The 15,118-nt window shown below is 42.5% G+C and overlaps 1 protein-coding gene across 2 annotated transcripts in view; it reads left to right on the top strand.

Moving 5' to 3' along the window:
• The window catches only part of FRY (FRY microtubule binding protein), a 461,448-nt gene that overhangs the window by 426,699 nt on the left and 19,631 nt on the right, over positions 1 to 15,118 (top strand). For both annotated transcript variants that reach the window (XM_032150526.2, XM_058437701.1), the window contains 5 exons: positions 1,190 to 1,356; positions 2,911 to 3,100; positions 10,528 to 10,677; positions 12,276 to 12,374; positions 14,267 to 14,350. In XM_032150526.2, the coding sequence (XP_032006417.1) occupies positions 1,190 to 1,356; positions 2,911 to 3,100; positions 10,528 to 10,677; positions 12,276 to 12,374; positions 14,267 to 14,350 (690 nt within the window). The remainder of the gene's footprint in view (positions 1 to 1,189; positions 1,357 to 2,910; positions 3,101 to 10,527; positions 10,678 to 12,275; positions 12,375 to 14,266; positions 14,351 to 15,118) is intronic.

Raw genomic sequence — 15,118 nt, 5'->3', positions numbered from 1 at the left:
GATATGGATAAACCTCTCAAACTCAGTATTTACCAGCAAGTCCCCCAAAGACATGAGATATCTTATTTCCCTAATATATTTTTACATTCCTGGTAATTTTCCCTATTAATTCTAGAGTCAAAGTATAATATATATATTTTATATATATATTTACACACTGAATGAGTGGACAGATGTTAACTCGAGATAAAGCTCTAATTCATATACACTTCTATTTTGCCTTGCTTTTGTTTTTGTTTCAAGAAAATGAGTCACTGTAACATGTACATCTTTCTTCCTCTCCCTTCTGATCTGTAATCCAGTTGCCTTCCTTCCTCTCCTAAAGAACAATCAGTCCTCCTTTTCCCCCTGGCCCAGGCCCAAACCCAGCCTCTTTTTCCATTTTACTTGCTGTGTCTCTTTCCTGCCTCTCACTGATCCTGGTTCTGCCTGCCCTAGAGCCCTTTCATTGTCCTGCTCATTCCACATTTTGTAGTCAGGTAAGAGCAGATACTCATATCTGTTATCTGTGGAGGGTATTCTCAAGGGTAAAGCATACATGCAAATGGATCTTAGAGGATCCCCTATATGGAAAGACCGAGCAACCCAGCAGGCTTAGGGAAGGACTCCGGATCACTCGTGCACACTACAGGTATCCTGGGCATCTACTGTGCCAGGCCCTGATGATTCTACATTCCCTTGGTAAAGGGGTTCTATGTTAGAGAATTAACTCTGGATAGGCTTGCTTTAGAAGGCTGGGTTTGGACAATGGAAGGAGTTCTGAATCCAAAAGCAGTATTTCTTGTCCCAGCTCCAACTCTGAGTATGGACCTGATGCTAGACAAGTCCCTTTCCCACCTGGAGTATTGTTTCCTTATCTGCAGAATGTGGAAGTGGGATTGGAGGTCTTGGTGGTCTTTTCCAAGTTTAGCGTTCATACCCTATAAGCATGGGCCAAGTATGAAAATCTACTGAGAGCCCCTTTGGGGACTATTATGGAAGAGATTGAAAAGAAGATAAAGAATGAACAGTACTTCAGAGAATTCCTGAGTCCAGCCTAGAAACGGACTATACTGTAGCTAGAAAACAAATGTCCCCATTTCTATCACCATCAGCATTTCAGTCTCTCTTATTTGTTCCTTAGTTGAACAGGTTGTCTTGTATGTTTTCTTACACATTGGGGGATTCTTTTGTCTTTTTATTCTTCCAGGCTGAAGCTGTTCGTGAGGAGGAGGACACCACTGTGCATGAGGATGATCTTTCTAGTTCCATCAATGAACTCCCAGCAGCTTTTGAATGCAGCGACAGCTTTAGCCTGGACATGACTGAGGGGGAAGAAAAAGGCAATCAGGCACTGGACCAGTTTACCCTGGCGAGGTAATGGAGCCCTTGGCTGATGTTGAGTGGTGTGAATGTGCATGGTATATTATATGGCATTCACACTCAAGTTAAATGTCACAGTTGCTCTGCTGGGACATCCTAATGAAGGACTCCAAAGTGACATATATCATGGCGGGCTCTCAGCTGAGTTAGAGTCATCCAATCCCATTATAGGGCCTCGTGTAGAACAAAGAAAGGACACTCACATATGAATTCATAAGGCCAGAAAGCAACGTAAAAAGCAAAGGAAGAGCCTGGAAACATGGTCCAGACCTTGTAAGCTTTGAAGATAAGCAAGACTTGGCAAGCCTTGGAAATAAGCTCTTTCCATTTGGAGTTAAAACACTGGAACAAGAGGCTCTTTATATAGTAAATACCTACTCTTTAAGTGGGTGTCTTTTGGCCTGGTGGCTGATATTTCTGAGACTAGTGAGATAGAGAAACAGAAAAAAAATGTGAAGAGAAATAGATAAAACACCAGAGGTTAGACTAATCCAGCATCTAGAATAAATCACAAATAATAATGCTACAGATCTACTTCAGGAAAAGAAAGTCGAGATCCTAAAATTACGCTTCTGAAAGTTGAAAATAAGAACTAAGTAAAAGCTTCTGATATGCTAGACAAAGGCCTTCTGTTACAGTGAGCAATGTCTGTCCATCAAACGAAAAGGTTAAGGTAACACCTAGAGAAGAATTTGACCTTTCATTTTTTATTCATTATCTCTTCTTTCTTCCTGCCTCTTTGTCTCTCTTTCCCTGCGTATCTCTGGTTTCCTTGTCTCCCTCCACCTTTGTCTTCCAGGCATTTGTGCATATGCATTTATTAATACTCTCCCTCCAGAAAGGAAAAATTAGAAGATTCAAAATTTATATAATTTTTCATAATGAAAAATGAAGAATGAAACTGCCAAAGCATAGGACTATGGTTTACTTTGGGGCATAGCCTCTGCGAAAGTGAGAGGCATTGCTGAAGGCTAAAAGAGGTACCAAGTCTATAGAAAGGGAATCAGAAATGGAGGAATCACAGAAATTCTAGATGTGCAAATTCTCTTTCCTCGAATCATGAAAGCATCCGTGACCTCTTGCCAGGTGCGGTGGCTCACACTTGTAATCCTACCACTTTGGGAGGCCGAGCTGGGTGGATCACTTGAGGCCAGGAATTCAAGACCAGCCTGGCCAACATGGTGAAATACTGTCTCTACTAAAAATGCAAATATTTGCTGGGCATGGTAGCACACGCCTGTAGTCCCAGCTACTCTGGTGACTGAGGCACGAGAATTGCTTGAACCCACGAGGCAGAGGTTGCAGTGAGCCGAGATCACGCCACTGCACTCCAGCCTGGGCGACAGAGTGAGACTCAAAACAAACAAACAAACCAAAAAGAATCACAGTGACTGCTCAATGAAAGCCAAGTCCCCAAAGCAACTTCAAAAGGAAGAGTGGGTAGAACAGCCACCTCATTTTGCTGACTCCCAGGGTGAGAATGTATAAAACCCGGTATAGGATGAGAAGGACATCACTTCTTGACATAGTCATTTTCATTTTTTCCAGCTTTGGAGAAGGTGACAGGGGAGTCTCTCCCCCTCCCTCGCCCTTCTTCTCAGCCATCCTTGCCGCCTTTCAGCCCACAGCCTGTGACGATGCCGAGGAGGCCTGGCGCAGCCACATCAACCAGCTTATGTGCGACTCAGACGGCTCCTGTGCTGTGTATACATTTCATGTGTTCTCCTCCTTGTTTAAGGTATGTGTGCTCACTGAAAGTGCAGAGGACTTAGTTTCTAAGGGGAGCCGGGTAACTTTGAATTTAAGGAGAGGTTGTTCTTCTGTTGTGGAGTTATACTACTGTATTTTCTCCTCCAGACTTTAAAATTTCTTCTATTTACCCTTAATCTCGTCATCCTTCTCAACATGGTATTGATGATTTAGGCTTCCATGAAGTACCTTTCATTCCTGCCTTTCTTGGTGTTACTGACATCACCAGTCCTCAGCAGCCATGACATCAGGACCATTAAGGGAATCTTCTGCCGGGCCTATCCTCCATCCCACCCCCCTTTACCTCTCTTTTGTTTTTATTATTTTTATCTTTCCTTTCCTTGTCTTTTCTCATTTTCCCACTCTATGAATTCCTTAGCGTGCCAGCCATGGCTGTGAACACTTGCTTACTCCCTTGAGTTGCTTTTGAACAGATGAAAAGTCATTCTTGCTGTTGTAGCCGGTTGCTGTGCACTGCAGATTTCGTTTTATGAAATGGGAAAATGCCGCCTACTTGGTAGCCCTTAAGAATCAGGCCAGTCTAACTACTGCCTCTCCCGTGTGAACCACAGCCCCACTGTCCACAGTGTCTTTGTGCAAACTGTAATGAATGTCCCTGCCTCCAGAGGAGTGCAGTACCACACTTGGCCAGCAGAATGCAGGTGGGATTCCAACCCCACTTCCAATCCCTCAGCCAGACACCCTAGCATCTTGCACACACAGCTCTCTGTGGCAGTCTCATGTGTGGACATGCTTAAATCTCGCTTGTTACCTCATAACATACTTCCAATGACTGCTTCCCATTAACTCCTCTATGCATCTTTCTGTAAACTTTTATGCTCCAAATTTCATCAAATAATTGGCAGGGGCAGGAGGTGGCAAAAGAGAGAAACATGCCTTGCTGTGAAGAAACATCAGAGCTCTTTGAAGGCCATTGCAGTTAACTAGACCTATATCTGAGCTTGAAGCAAATATTGACTGTGAAAATGGCAGTGCTGGGAATAATGAGGCCTGGAAGCTACGAAGATGAGGTTGTAGGGGAAGATTTGTTGATGTGGAAATATGGTTACCATACTATAGTTAAAGAGAAAGCTAGTTTAAAATATATATATATATATATGTATCTAGATTAGTATTCCTTTTTTTAAAATGCCTAGAAAATAATGAAAATTATACACCAGAATATCATTGTATCTTTTCAGGGTAATGATATTTGGGGTGTTTTTTATTTCCTTCTTTTTACTTTTTTTCAATTTCCTGTTTTTTTAGGGGGTGGGGAGACAGAATCTTGTTCTGTCGCCCATGCTGGAGTGCAGTAGCATGATCTCAGCTCACTCCGCCTCCCAGGTTCAAGCGATTCTCCTGCCTCAGCCTCCCGAGTAGCTGGGATTACAGGCATGAGCCACCATGCCTGGCCAATTTCCTGTTTTTCTATAATAAAAAATGCTTTTCTTTCAGCATTTTCTTAAGCATATTTTTAATAACTCATTAGACAGAACTCCCACAGGTAATGCAAAGGAAAAAAATGGGAAGGAACTATGTAGTTCCAACTTTGAATAGACTTGAATTTTGGATGAATGACCAGACAGAACAGTTAGAATCTAGTTAAACTTGTGTAGCTGTTGAGTTCTGTTGAGTAGATCATGGAAGAGGGACAATAATTTAGTTGGACTGAGGGAAGGAGCCCTCTAATCACCTTCAGGAAGAGCCATGGCCGAAGGGAAAGGCAGGAAAATAAGGAATGATATATCAAAAGTGCAAAACTAAAATTATGTCCCTCTTAAATGGGTTGTTAAAAAGTCTTGGGGAGTAGGAGACTCTATAGGTAAATCTGCCTTAAAATATCATTTCAGCATTTCAGTAGCCAGTGTCACTTGACCTCAGTTCAGCTCTAAGGTCAATGGCATTGCAGCAGGTTGCTGTACATTGCAATTTCTTTTTATGGTATGGGAAGGTGCCTCCTACTTAGTAACCCTCAAGAATCAGGCCAATCAGCCAGGCACAGTGGCTCACGCATGTAATCCCAACACTTTGGGAGGCCAATGTGGGAGGACCACCTGAGGTCAGGAATTCGAGACCAGCCTGGCCAACATGGTGAAACCCCATCTCCACTAAAAATACAAAATTAGCCAGGCGTGGTGGCACATGCCTGTAATCCCAGCTACTCGGGAGGCTGAAGCAGGAGAATCACTTGAACCTCGGAGGCAGAGGTTGCAGTGAGCCGAGATCGCGCCACTGCATTCCAGCCTGGGCAACAAAGTGAGACTCCATCTCCATTAAACAAACAAACAAAAAAAGATAACTTATTAATCTGTTATTCTAGTGAGCAGAAGGTTAGGCAAAACTGAAATAATCTACGTTAAATAATTTCAAATTCAGGATGACATATGTTTAGTTAACATAAAAGTGAACTCTGTTTTTGAGCCTGGAGGCCCTTCTTGTAATCCATTTTTGAAGAATTATATACCAGTAGTGCAGATAGCTGCTTGGACTAGCTCACTTGGAGTCTTACTTGTAGTGCTCTTTCAACTTCTTCAATTTACTCTAAGTGAAAACCTAGTAGAAACTTGAATGGGCAAATTAATGTCATGTCTGAGATTAACTTGGGGCTGGAGGAGATGTTGGGCTTAAGACGGAAAACAATTGGCTGCTAAAAGATAAGAATTCTAGAAATACTTTAAACATTAAGCCAGATTGAAATTTTAAAGCAAACTACCAGAAAACTACTATTTGAGGTAAATTTAATGTTAAGGATTGAGAGGCAAAGCAACTTACTAGTTATATTTTTCTAAAAGCTTTTTTTTTTTTTTTTTTGAGATGGAGTTTCACTCTTGTTGCCCAGGCTAGAGTGCAATGGCACGATCTCAGCTCACTGCAACCTCCACCTCCCAGGTTCAAGCGATTCTCCTGCCTCGGCCTCCCGAGTAGCTGGGACTACAGATGCACGCCACCACGCCTGGTTGATTTTTGTATTTTTAGTAGAGATGGGGTTTTGCCATGTTGGTCAGACTGGTCTCAAACTCCTGACCTCATGTGATCCACCTGCCTTGGCTTCCCAAAGTGCTGGGATTACAGGCATGCGCCACTGCGCCTGGCCTCTAAAAGCTATTTTTAAAGAATGATTAATAATATATATTTAAGTTTGGCTGTTATGGTCATTTTTATTAAAGTTATTGAATTATTCATGCTTAATTTGACAGTCCTGCACAATACTTTCTCTCTGCCTAGAACTGTCATCTCCCCTTGTCCCTGGGCTACACTCCCAGTTACATTCAAAGCCCTGATTGGGTGTCACTTCAGTTAGTAAAGCCTTCCATTACTTCTTTCTCCCTTCCCCTGGCATCTCAGGATTTTGTACTTGCATCCGTTACACTTGTGACTCTATATAATAATAACTTGTTTTGGTGTCTGTCTCCCATGAAAAGGGCAGGTAAACAGTGCCTTGCTCACCTTGATTTCTGACAGTTTGTAACATACACTAGGTGCTCAGTAAATGTAGGAAGAATAAATGGAAACCTTAAACACACAGCTTCTAACTTCATGTCAGTAGACCAACGGGTTCATTACCAAGACTGAGAGGTCAGCCATGGCCCACAGCTGTGGCCACCATTCAGCCTGACTTCCTCTCCCACCTACCCAGATATGCAGGTAACATAGGAAGGCAGAAGGGAGGCCCTGTCTCCACCCTCTATCCGCCTGGCACCTGGCAACTCACCAGTTGAGATGCTGGTGAGGCATAAAGAGAAAAGAGTTGTATGGGATGGTGATTTCCAGGTGGAAAAAGAGTACAGTGAAGTCAGACTAGCCTTTGAACCTACCTACGTTCAAATCCCAGTTCTGGCCACTTACTAGCCTGCTAGGCCTGCAGACAGTCCTTAAGTTCTCCAAGCCTCAGTGTCCTCCATCATACAATGGAAGTGAAAACAGTGTCTATGAGTTTTATCTTTCAAAGACTACTTATGAGAGCTCACATGGAGAAACAGCTCAAGTCGTGCATCTAGCAAGCTGTCAGCACAGGCTGGCTGCTCCCATTTGGCTGCTCTTCCCTATGTTCATTGGCATGTTCTTTGTGGCCCTGGCCCCGCCACAGAGTCTGGATCCTCTGGTGAGAGTCCAGAAGCGACTGACTGCCCACCACAGAGAGTTCTGCAGCCCTGCCTGCACACCATGAGCCACCTCCACTGGGGACTCTCTAGCCACTTCTGAGAGAATACTCAGATTGCAGCAGAGAGACCTAAAGAGAACAAAGCGGCTGTAGGAGTGAAAGGCCTCAGATATCCCATCCAATGTCCTTGCAGAAGATGACCCCTTCCCCTGAGAGGGGCTGATGTGCCATTTGTTGTCTGGTAACAGTGAACTCTCTAGGATCTTTCGCCACTCCAGCAGCAAGGCAGTGGGTTCAGGTTTCACAGCATCCACTGTCCAGAGAGCAAAGTGGTTGTGGAGAGAGAAGAAAGTACTAAAAATTAAAATGCAAATGAGCTGGAAGGTGGGGCCAGGCGTGGGCCCTGGGGGGACTCATTTGGATTTGAATTTCCTTTTCATCAGTGTATTAAATTAATCACCCTATGGAGCTTATCTGCAATAATAATACTAATATAATAATTTTTTAAAATGCATACCTCCTATTTTGCATTTTAATATTACATTTATACTTAAGAACTTTCTCAACCCTGATCAGATGCTGTATAAAAGTAATACTTGAAGCGAAATAGGCATTACTAAAATATGCTGGAAATGAAATATATTTCAGACCTGCTTTCTGCCTGTTATGAATCATTTGTCATTTCCTCACAATGTCTGTTTACTGTTTCCCAACATTTCCCCGTAAATGTGAATACAATGTTTCCGTGTTTGGCTGGATTTTGGAAGAGGTAGGGAGGAGGTAATTGTGAAAATAATTTGGTTTTAAAAACAAGGAAATGGTTTCTGTCGGTACAGTATGGACATTTTTCCAAGTGTCTCAGTCATTGTATTTTCTTCTTGTTGCTCGTATGCGAGAATATCATCATCATGTGTCACATAATGTCACCAAATTATATAATGTGTGATGGAATTCACAAGAAAACAAAACTGAATTTATATCCCCTAAATGTCACTGGGTATGGTGGTACACGCCTGTGATACCAGCTACTCAAGAGGCTGAGGTGGGCAGATTGCTTCAGCCCAGGAGTTTAAGGCTACAGTGAGCCGTGTTTGTGCCACTGTGCTCCAGCCTGAGTGACAGAGCAAGACCCCGTCTCAAAAACAAAACAAAACAAAAAACATTGTGCGCTAGAAGTTCGGGGGGTAAAAGAGTCTTTTTGTTTGGTTGGTTTTTGTTGTTTTTTTTTTGAGACGGAGTCTTTCTCTGTTGCTCAGCCTGGAGTGCAGTGGTGCGATCTCGGCTCACTGCAACCTCCACCTCCCGGGTTCAAGCAATTCTCCTGCCTCAGCCTCCCAAGTAGCTGGGATTACAGGTGCATACCACCATGCCCAGCTAATTTTTTTGTATTTTTTTTTTTTAGTAAAGACAGGGTTTCGGCCGGGCGCGGTGGCTCACGCTTGTAATCCCAGCACTTTGGGAGGCCAAGGCGGGCGGATCACGAGGTCAGGAGATCGAGACCACGGTGAAACCCCGTCTCTACTAAAAATACAAAAAATTAGCCGGGCGTGGTGGCGGGCGCCTGTAGTCCCAGCTACTCGGAGAGGCTGAGGCAGGAGAATGGCGTGAACCCGGGAGGCGGAGCTGGCAGTGAGCCGAGATCGCGCCACTGCACTCCAGCCTGGGCGACAGAGCGAGACTCCGTCTCAAAAAAAAAAAAAAGACAGGGTTTCACCATGTTGGCCAGGCAAGTTTTGAACTCCTGACTTTGTGATCCTCCTGCCTCGGCCTCCCAAAAAAGTGTTCTTATTTTGGCACTGACACAGGCACAGTGAATCAGATTCTTCTTAATTATGTTTTTTGTTTTTTGTTTTTCCCCTCAGGTAGTATAGGAGGAGCAGTAACCTTAGGAAGCAATCTAGATTATGGAAAGATTGTAAACTTTGGAGTCAGACCCATCCTTACTCATTCACTTACTAGTTGCATGACCTTAAGCGAGTCATTTAACCGTTCTTAACCTCAGGTTGTTCATCCGCTGATGAGGATTAATGAGTGATGTATATTAAGCTCTAAGACAGAATTAGGCTCAGTTGAGACACACCTGACCAGACGTGCCCTCAAGAGGAAGAGAGGTCCCATTCAGCATTTACTACTTTACTCTTCAGAGGCTCAAATTCACAGTTTCCATGCCCTGTCTCAAGGAGCTCTGATCTTGGGAAGCAGAAAAGAGTTACGCCTCTTGACCTTTTTCATCTTGTCCACATTGAAGTAATCTCTTTTCACCAGTCTGACAAACACGCAAGGAAGACTCAGACTCTGACTGGCACTAACCACAGCAAAAACAAAAACAGTGTTGATCAAAAAAATTATACAGGCGGAGCATCCCAAATCCAAAAATCCAAAATGCTCTAAAATCTGAAACTTTTTGAGTGCCAATGTGACACTCAAAGGAAATGCTCATTGGAACAACTCAAGTGGTTATGTATCTGCAAATATTTCATGTCTGAAAAAATCCAAAACCCAAAACCCTTCTGGGCCCAAGCATTTCACATAAGGGATACTCAACCTGCACAAGCATCCACACATTGGGAAATGGCATTTCAGGAAGAAATGTCCACACTAAATGATTACTTAGTTGATTTAACATAAACATTCATTCTGCTCCCCTCCCCCATTACCCTAAGGACCCATTCTCATGCGATATTTTTATAAAGATTTAAAAGTAGGGTTTTTTTCCGTGAATAATCGTGTATTATATTCTTGAAAATTGCTGAGAGTAGATTTTAAGTATTCTCACCACCAAAAAAAAAGTGAGGCAATGCATGTTAATTAGCCCAATTTAGCCATTTCACAGCATACACATATTTTAAAACAACATGTTGTACACAGTAAACATACACAATTTTTATGTCAAGTAAAAAAATCAGGGCCAGACGCGGTGGCTCATGCCTGTAATCCCAGCACTTTGGGAAGCCGAGGTGAGCGGATCACGAGGTCAGATCGAGACTATCCTGGCTAACACAGTGAAACCCCATCTCTACTAAAAATACAAAAAATTAGCCGGGCATGGTGGCAGGCACCTGTAGTCCCGGCTACTTGGGAGGCTGAGGCAGGAGAATGGCGTGAACCTGGGAGGCGGAGCTTGCAGTGAGCCAAGATCACGCCACTGCACTCCAGCCTGGGGCGACAGAGCTAGACTCTGTCTCAAAAAAAAAAAAATCAGTTAATGTAATTGGAATATAAAAGAAGAAGCTACCCCTCCCTCAAAATATTTTTTTATCATATATAAGTTTAACTTGACCTTTACAAACGGTCACTATTTTGCCTTGCAGAATATTCAGAAAAGGTTCTGCTTCCTAACCTGTGATGCAGCCAGTTACCTTGGAGATAACCTCCGGGGAATCGGATCCAAATTTGTCAGCTCTTCCCAGATGCTCACCTCCTGCTCTGAATGTCCTACACTTTTTGTGGATGCCGAGACTGTAAGTATCCCAGTCCTGCTCTGACAGTGAAGGGCCCACGCAACCTACAGTGCAGAACTTCAGGGTAGCATGTTTGCACTGTGGTTTGAAACTTTTAAAGATGCCTTCTGGCCGGGCACGGTGGCTCAAGCCTGTAATCCCTGCACTTTGGGAGGCCGAGGTGGGCGGATCACAAGGTCAGGAGATCGAGACCATCCTGGCTAACATGGTGAAACCCCGTCTCTACTAAAAATATAAAAAAAAAAAAAATTAGCCGGGCGTGGTGGCGGGCGCCTGTAATCCCAGCTGCTCAGGAGGCTGAGGCAGGAGAATGGCATGAACCCGGGAGGCGGAGCTTGCAGTGAGCCAAGATCGCGCCGCTGCACTCCAGCCTGGGTGACAGAGCGAGACTCCGTCTCAAAAAAAAATAAATAAATAAAGATACCTTCAGTGTTGTGAGCAGCACTGTATTGTGATATGACTCTCAAAGGTCTGCAGTATAAATACTGCATATGGCCAGTCCAGGCCAAGGCAGGGCTATTTCACAGAATAAGGAGAAAAATCCACCTCTGCTCTGTCGGCATCCTTGGCACTGCTCTCTGATGACTCTGACTTTGACAGCTGTGCATATATGGTCAGATAACCTCCTGGAGCTGACCTAGCCAGTGCCCATGATGCCAGGTTGCCCAGTCAGATGGGTCTTCAGAGGCAACATGTCAATCAGTTTCCCCACCCCCAAGTCTCTAACAGAGAGTTATTGCCCTCTGGATTTGCCCAGCTCAAACTGCAAATGATGAGTTTAAGGGATAATCAAAACAGTCTCTGGCTGACAGTAATTCATGGCTTTACGCATGGAACTCTAACCATGCGAGACTGATGAGCTCCTGGAGGGTGGGCGTTGTGTGATACCTTTTTTTTTTAGCCCCCGTGATATGACAGAATCATCACATGCTCAGTAATTACTGAGATTTAGAACCAGTGAGGATGTGCTTTGATTTTAAAAGTCTCTGAAGAGTCAGGTCCTTCTAAGAACCTGTTTGGTGGCTGTCTTGTAGCAAAGAATACAATATGAAAAGTCATTCTTCTGTCTTAAATGACTTAAGGTATAGATTAAATACAAAATCAGTTTGAAAGTCTTTTTGGAGGTTTGTCTTCATACTGCTTGGAGTATTATTGGGTGATGACTGTAGAAGTCATGTATAAAATGGAAAACATATCTTAGTGTGGGCCTTTATGGAATACTTGGTATGTCTTATCTGCCTATGCTAATATGGGAAAGAATGGATATTTTCAAAGGAGGTGTGCATTATCAAGCTAGGATTCAATTGCAATTGCAGCTGATAGTTGAGCAAAATTCCAAATTTCACAGCTTATTAAAATGGATACATATGTAACAAACCTGCACATTGTGCGCATGTACCCTAAAACCTAAAATATAATAATAAAAAAAAATAAAAAAAGAATAAAAAGCCAAAAAATAAATAAATAAAAAAATAAAATGGATGGCACTTGTACCCCTTTAACAGCACTTCTAAATATACTTCTGTTTTCTGTGTAGCCATGCCTTTGTGTTGGTATCTCTCTAGTTGTTTTAATACCAATTATTTTCCTGTCTTTAGCTCCTTTCATGTGGACTTCTGGACAAGCTCAAGTTCAGTGTGTTAGAACTGCAAGAATATTTGGACACCTACAACAACAGGAAAGAGGCCACACTCTCAGTAAGCGTTTGTGTTTCTGTGCATGTGCAGTCAGTTAAAACCAAATGAACCCAACCACTCTGAGTTCTTGGGCAGGGTTGTGATTAACCTAAGACATGCAGACTTCATCTTTTCCTTTGTTAAGGATTACAATTCTGATTTAATGGTGGTAGAACTGTATACAATACTATTAAAAATGGTATCTACAAAAGATAAATTTTTCAGCATTCACTTTTAGCCCTACCAAGAAATTGAAAAAAAAAATGGGTATTTACTTGATATGTTACTTACCAAAGTTACAACTTTTCTCAGATATTTGAAATTGGTGATTATTTCCTTCCAGTGTTAGCCTCACCCAAAACTAGTTGTGGCAGATCTCCTCTCTGTTCTCTTAGCCACTCTTGGAGGCTGCGTCTGCCAGTCCCCAGGGCTTCTCTTGGCCTCAGCTCTTGCTCTTTACTTTTTTCTTTCTTCATAGATCTAGATCCCAAAATGTTAGAGACAGAAGTGATCTAGAAACCATCCATGCAAGCCACCTGTTTTCTGACAGATGCACAGGTGGAGGCCCAGAGAAGTCAGTGGTTCAATAATAAGAATAATTGTATGTAGTATGTTAAGCACTTCCTATAGTATGCCAGGTACTATAGAAAAAGCATGGGTTTTGAAGTCAAATTGACTTGAGTTTAAATCACAGCTCAGTTATTTAACGGTTAGTGACCTTGAATAAGTGACTTGCCATCTCTCATCTCAGATGCATCATCTGTAAGCCCTTGGTAATAATAACTAATTTGCAGGATTGTTGTGAAGATACAACAATTATAATAGTCATGGCAGCTATCATTTCCTGAGTCCTTTTTATGTGTCCAACAATCTGCTAAGAGTTAAATATCTTAAATTATATCATTTAATGCTCACAACTACCCTGAGAGTTGCTATTGTTACCCTCATTAGCTAGCCAGGAACTGGAAGAGTGGGATTGAAACCCAGGGCTGTGGGATTCAAAGGCCCATGCTCTTAACCACATCATGATATTGCCTTGAAAGCAGAAATAATATCTGTAAACTGACCAGCACAATGCCACATAGAAAGAAAATGTTCATTGTAAAGTTACTGGTTTGGGGTTTGTTTATTGCTATTGCTGTTATTGATGTTATCTTGACCTGCCCAAGGGCAAGAGTTCTAACTTTCCACCGTAACAATTATCTTTGTCTTCTGTTTCTGTGGCCTTTTACCTGCCACTCTTTTCAGCTTCTCAGTCATCACCCAGTAAAAGTAATCTTTTTATTCTGGTTGGTGAAGTAATCTGGCCTTTAAAGTCAAGTGTGAACTTCAGTTCCTCAGTGCTCATTGTTTTCTGCTGAAAGATTCCCTTTCACACCTGTGTTAGTTACTATCCCAGATGCTTAAGACTGGCAGGATCTCTCAGTAGCTGAGCTATTACCGTAATAGCCTTTCTTATAGTGAAGGAGATCTGCCCCATAGCAGATGCAGCCACCGCAGCATGACAGAAGTAGGTGTGTCCAAGTCAGGTCATGTTGACCAGAATCACCCAGCCTGTGAGGAAGTATTGGTCCTGTCTTCTAACCCCAATTGTATGGAAGATTTCTAGCCATATATATTCATTTATACATAAATTAGAAACAGTGTGGTGAAACCATTCCCTAGGGCAGCACAGTATAATATTGAAATTGTATTTTTAGATGACCATTACTGAACCCATATAAACAGATACTTTTAATTTCCAACAGTTCATCTTTAACCCCCAAATACGACCCTTTTCAAAAAGTCATTACAGCACAATTTCATTTTACTATTATTAGAACTTTAATGAATTTTTCCTAATGGAATTGATACTAAAAATGTTCTCAGAACATTGCTGAATCTACCTATGTCTGTCCCTCTCTTTCTGACAGTGGCTTGCAAATTGTAAGGCAACATTTGCAGGAGGATCAAGAGATGGAGTAATTACCTGTCAGCCAGGGGACTCCGAAGAAAAGGTAATAAAAGCCTGTTAGAATGGGTCTTTTGTGTGCTCTAACATTGTGTATTAGTTTTGGTCTACCCAAGAAGCCTGGAACTTGAGAAAAGAAGAGGCAGAATGAGTCACCCCAAACAATTACATGAAACCAACAGAGTAAGACAGAATGCCATTCCAGCATGACTGTGTGTTGATGGGATTTGTGGGGAGGTTTCTTCGTTTTGGAAAAGTAGAGGTATAAAATAACCTTTTTTGCTGGATACTGTCTAACTATACTAATAATTTCCTAATAAATTTATTCTTAATTCAGATTATAAGGCCAAATTTCATTAATTCTTCACTGAACCACTTAGTTTCTTTAATGAAGGAAGTTTCTCTCAACCTTTCAGCAGTCACGCTAAAACAGATTTTCTCATTTAGAATTGCTGCACAGCTCAGACCAGTGTGCCGTACTATAACGGAAATTAAAGGACAGAGTAGGAATGGATGAAAATCATTCATTCTGCAGTTACGTATTGAGTGCCTCCTGTATGGCCCCATGGAGGACACAATCATGAGCAACAGACAAGGCCTCTGCCCTTGTGGAGCTTCTGATCTTGTCAGCGAGACAGACATTAATGAAACAGTCATACAGCTATTAACTGCAACAAGGACCATCAAGGACAGGAAAGAACAGAAAGCTGAGAGATCACAGAGCAAGGCTGCCTGATCCGACGGGGAGGGCGGCTCTGGGAAGGGTTCTCCATGGATCTTGGCAGAGATCTAAAATATGAGATGAAGAGGAGTG

The sequence above is a fragment of the Hylobates moloch genome, unplaced genomic scaffold, assembly GCF_009828535.3.
Source record: "Hylobates moloch isolate HMO894 unplaced genomic scaffold, HMol_V3 SCAFFOLD_4, whole genome shotgun sequence".
Classification (NCBI taxonomy): Eukaryota; Metazoa; Chordata; class Mammalia; order Primates; family Hylobatidae; genus Hylobates; species Hylobates moloch.
Note: the sequence above shows the minus strand (reverse complement) of the source record. Positions and strands in the feature narration are given on the sequence as shown.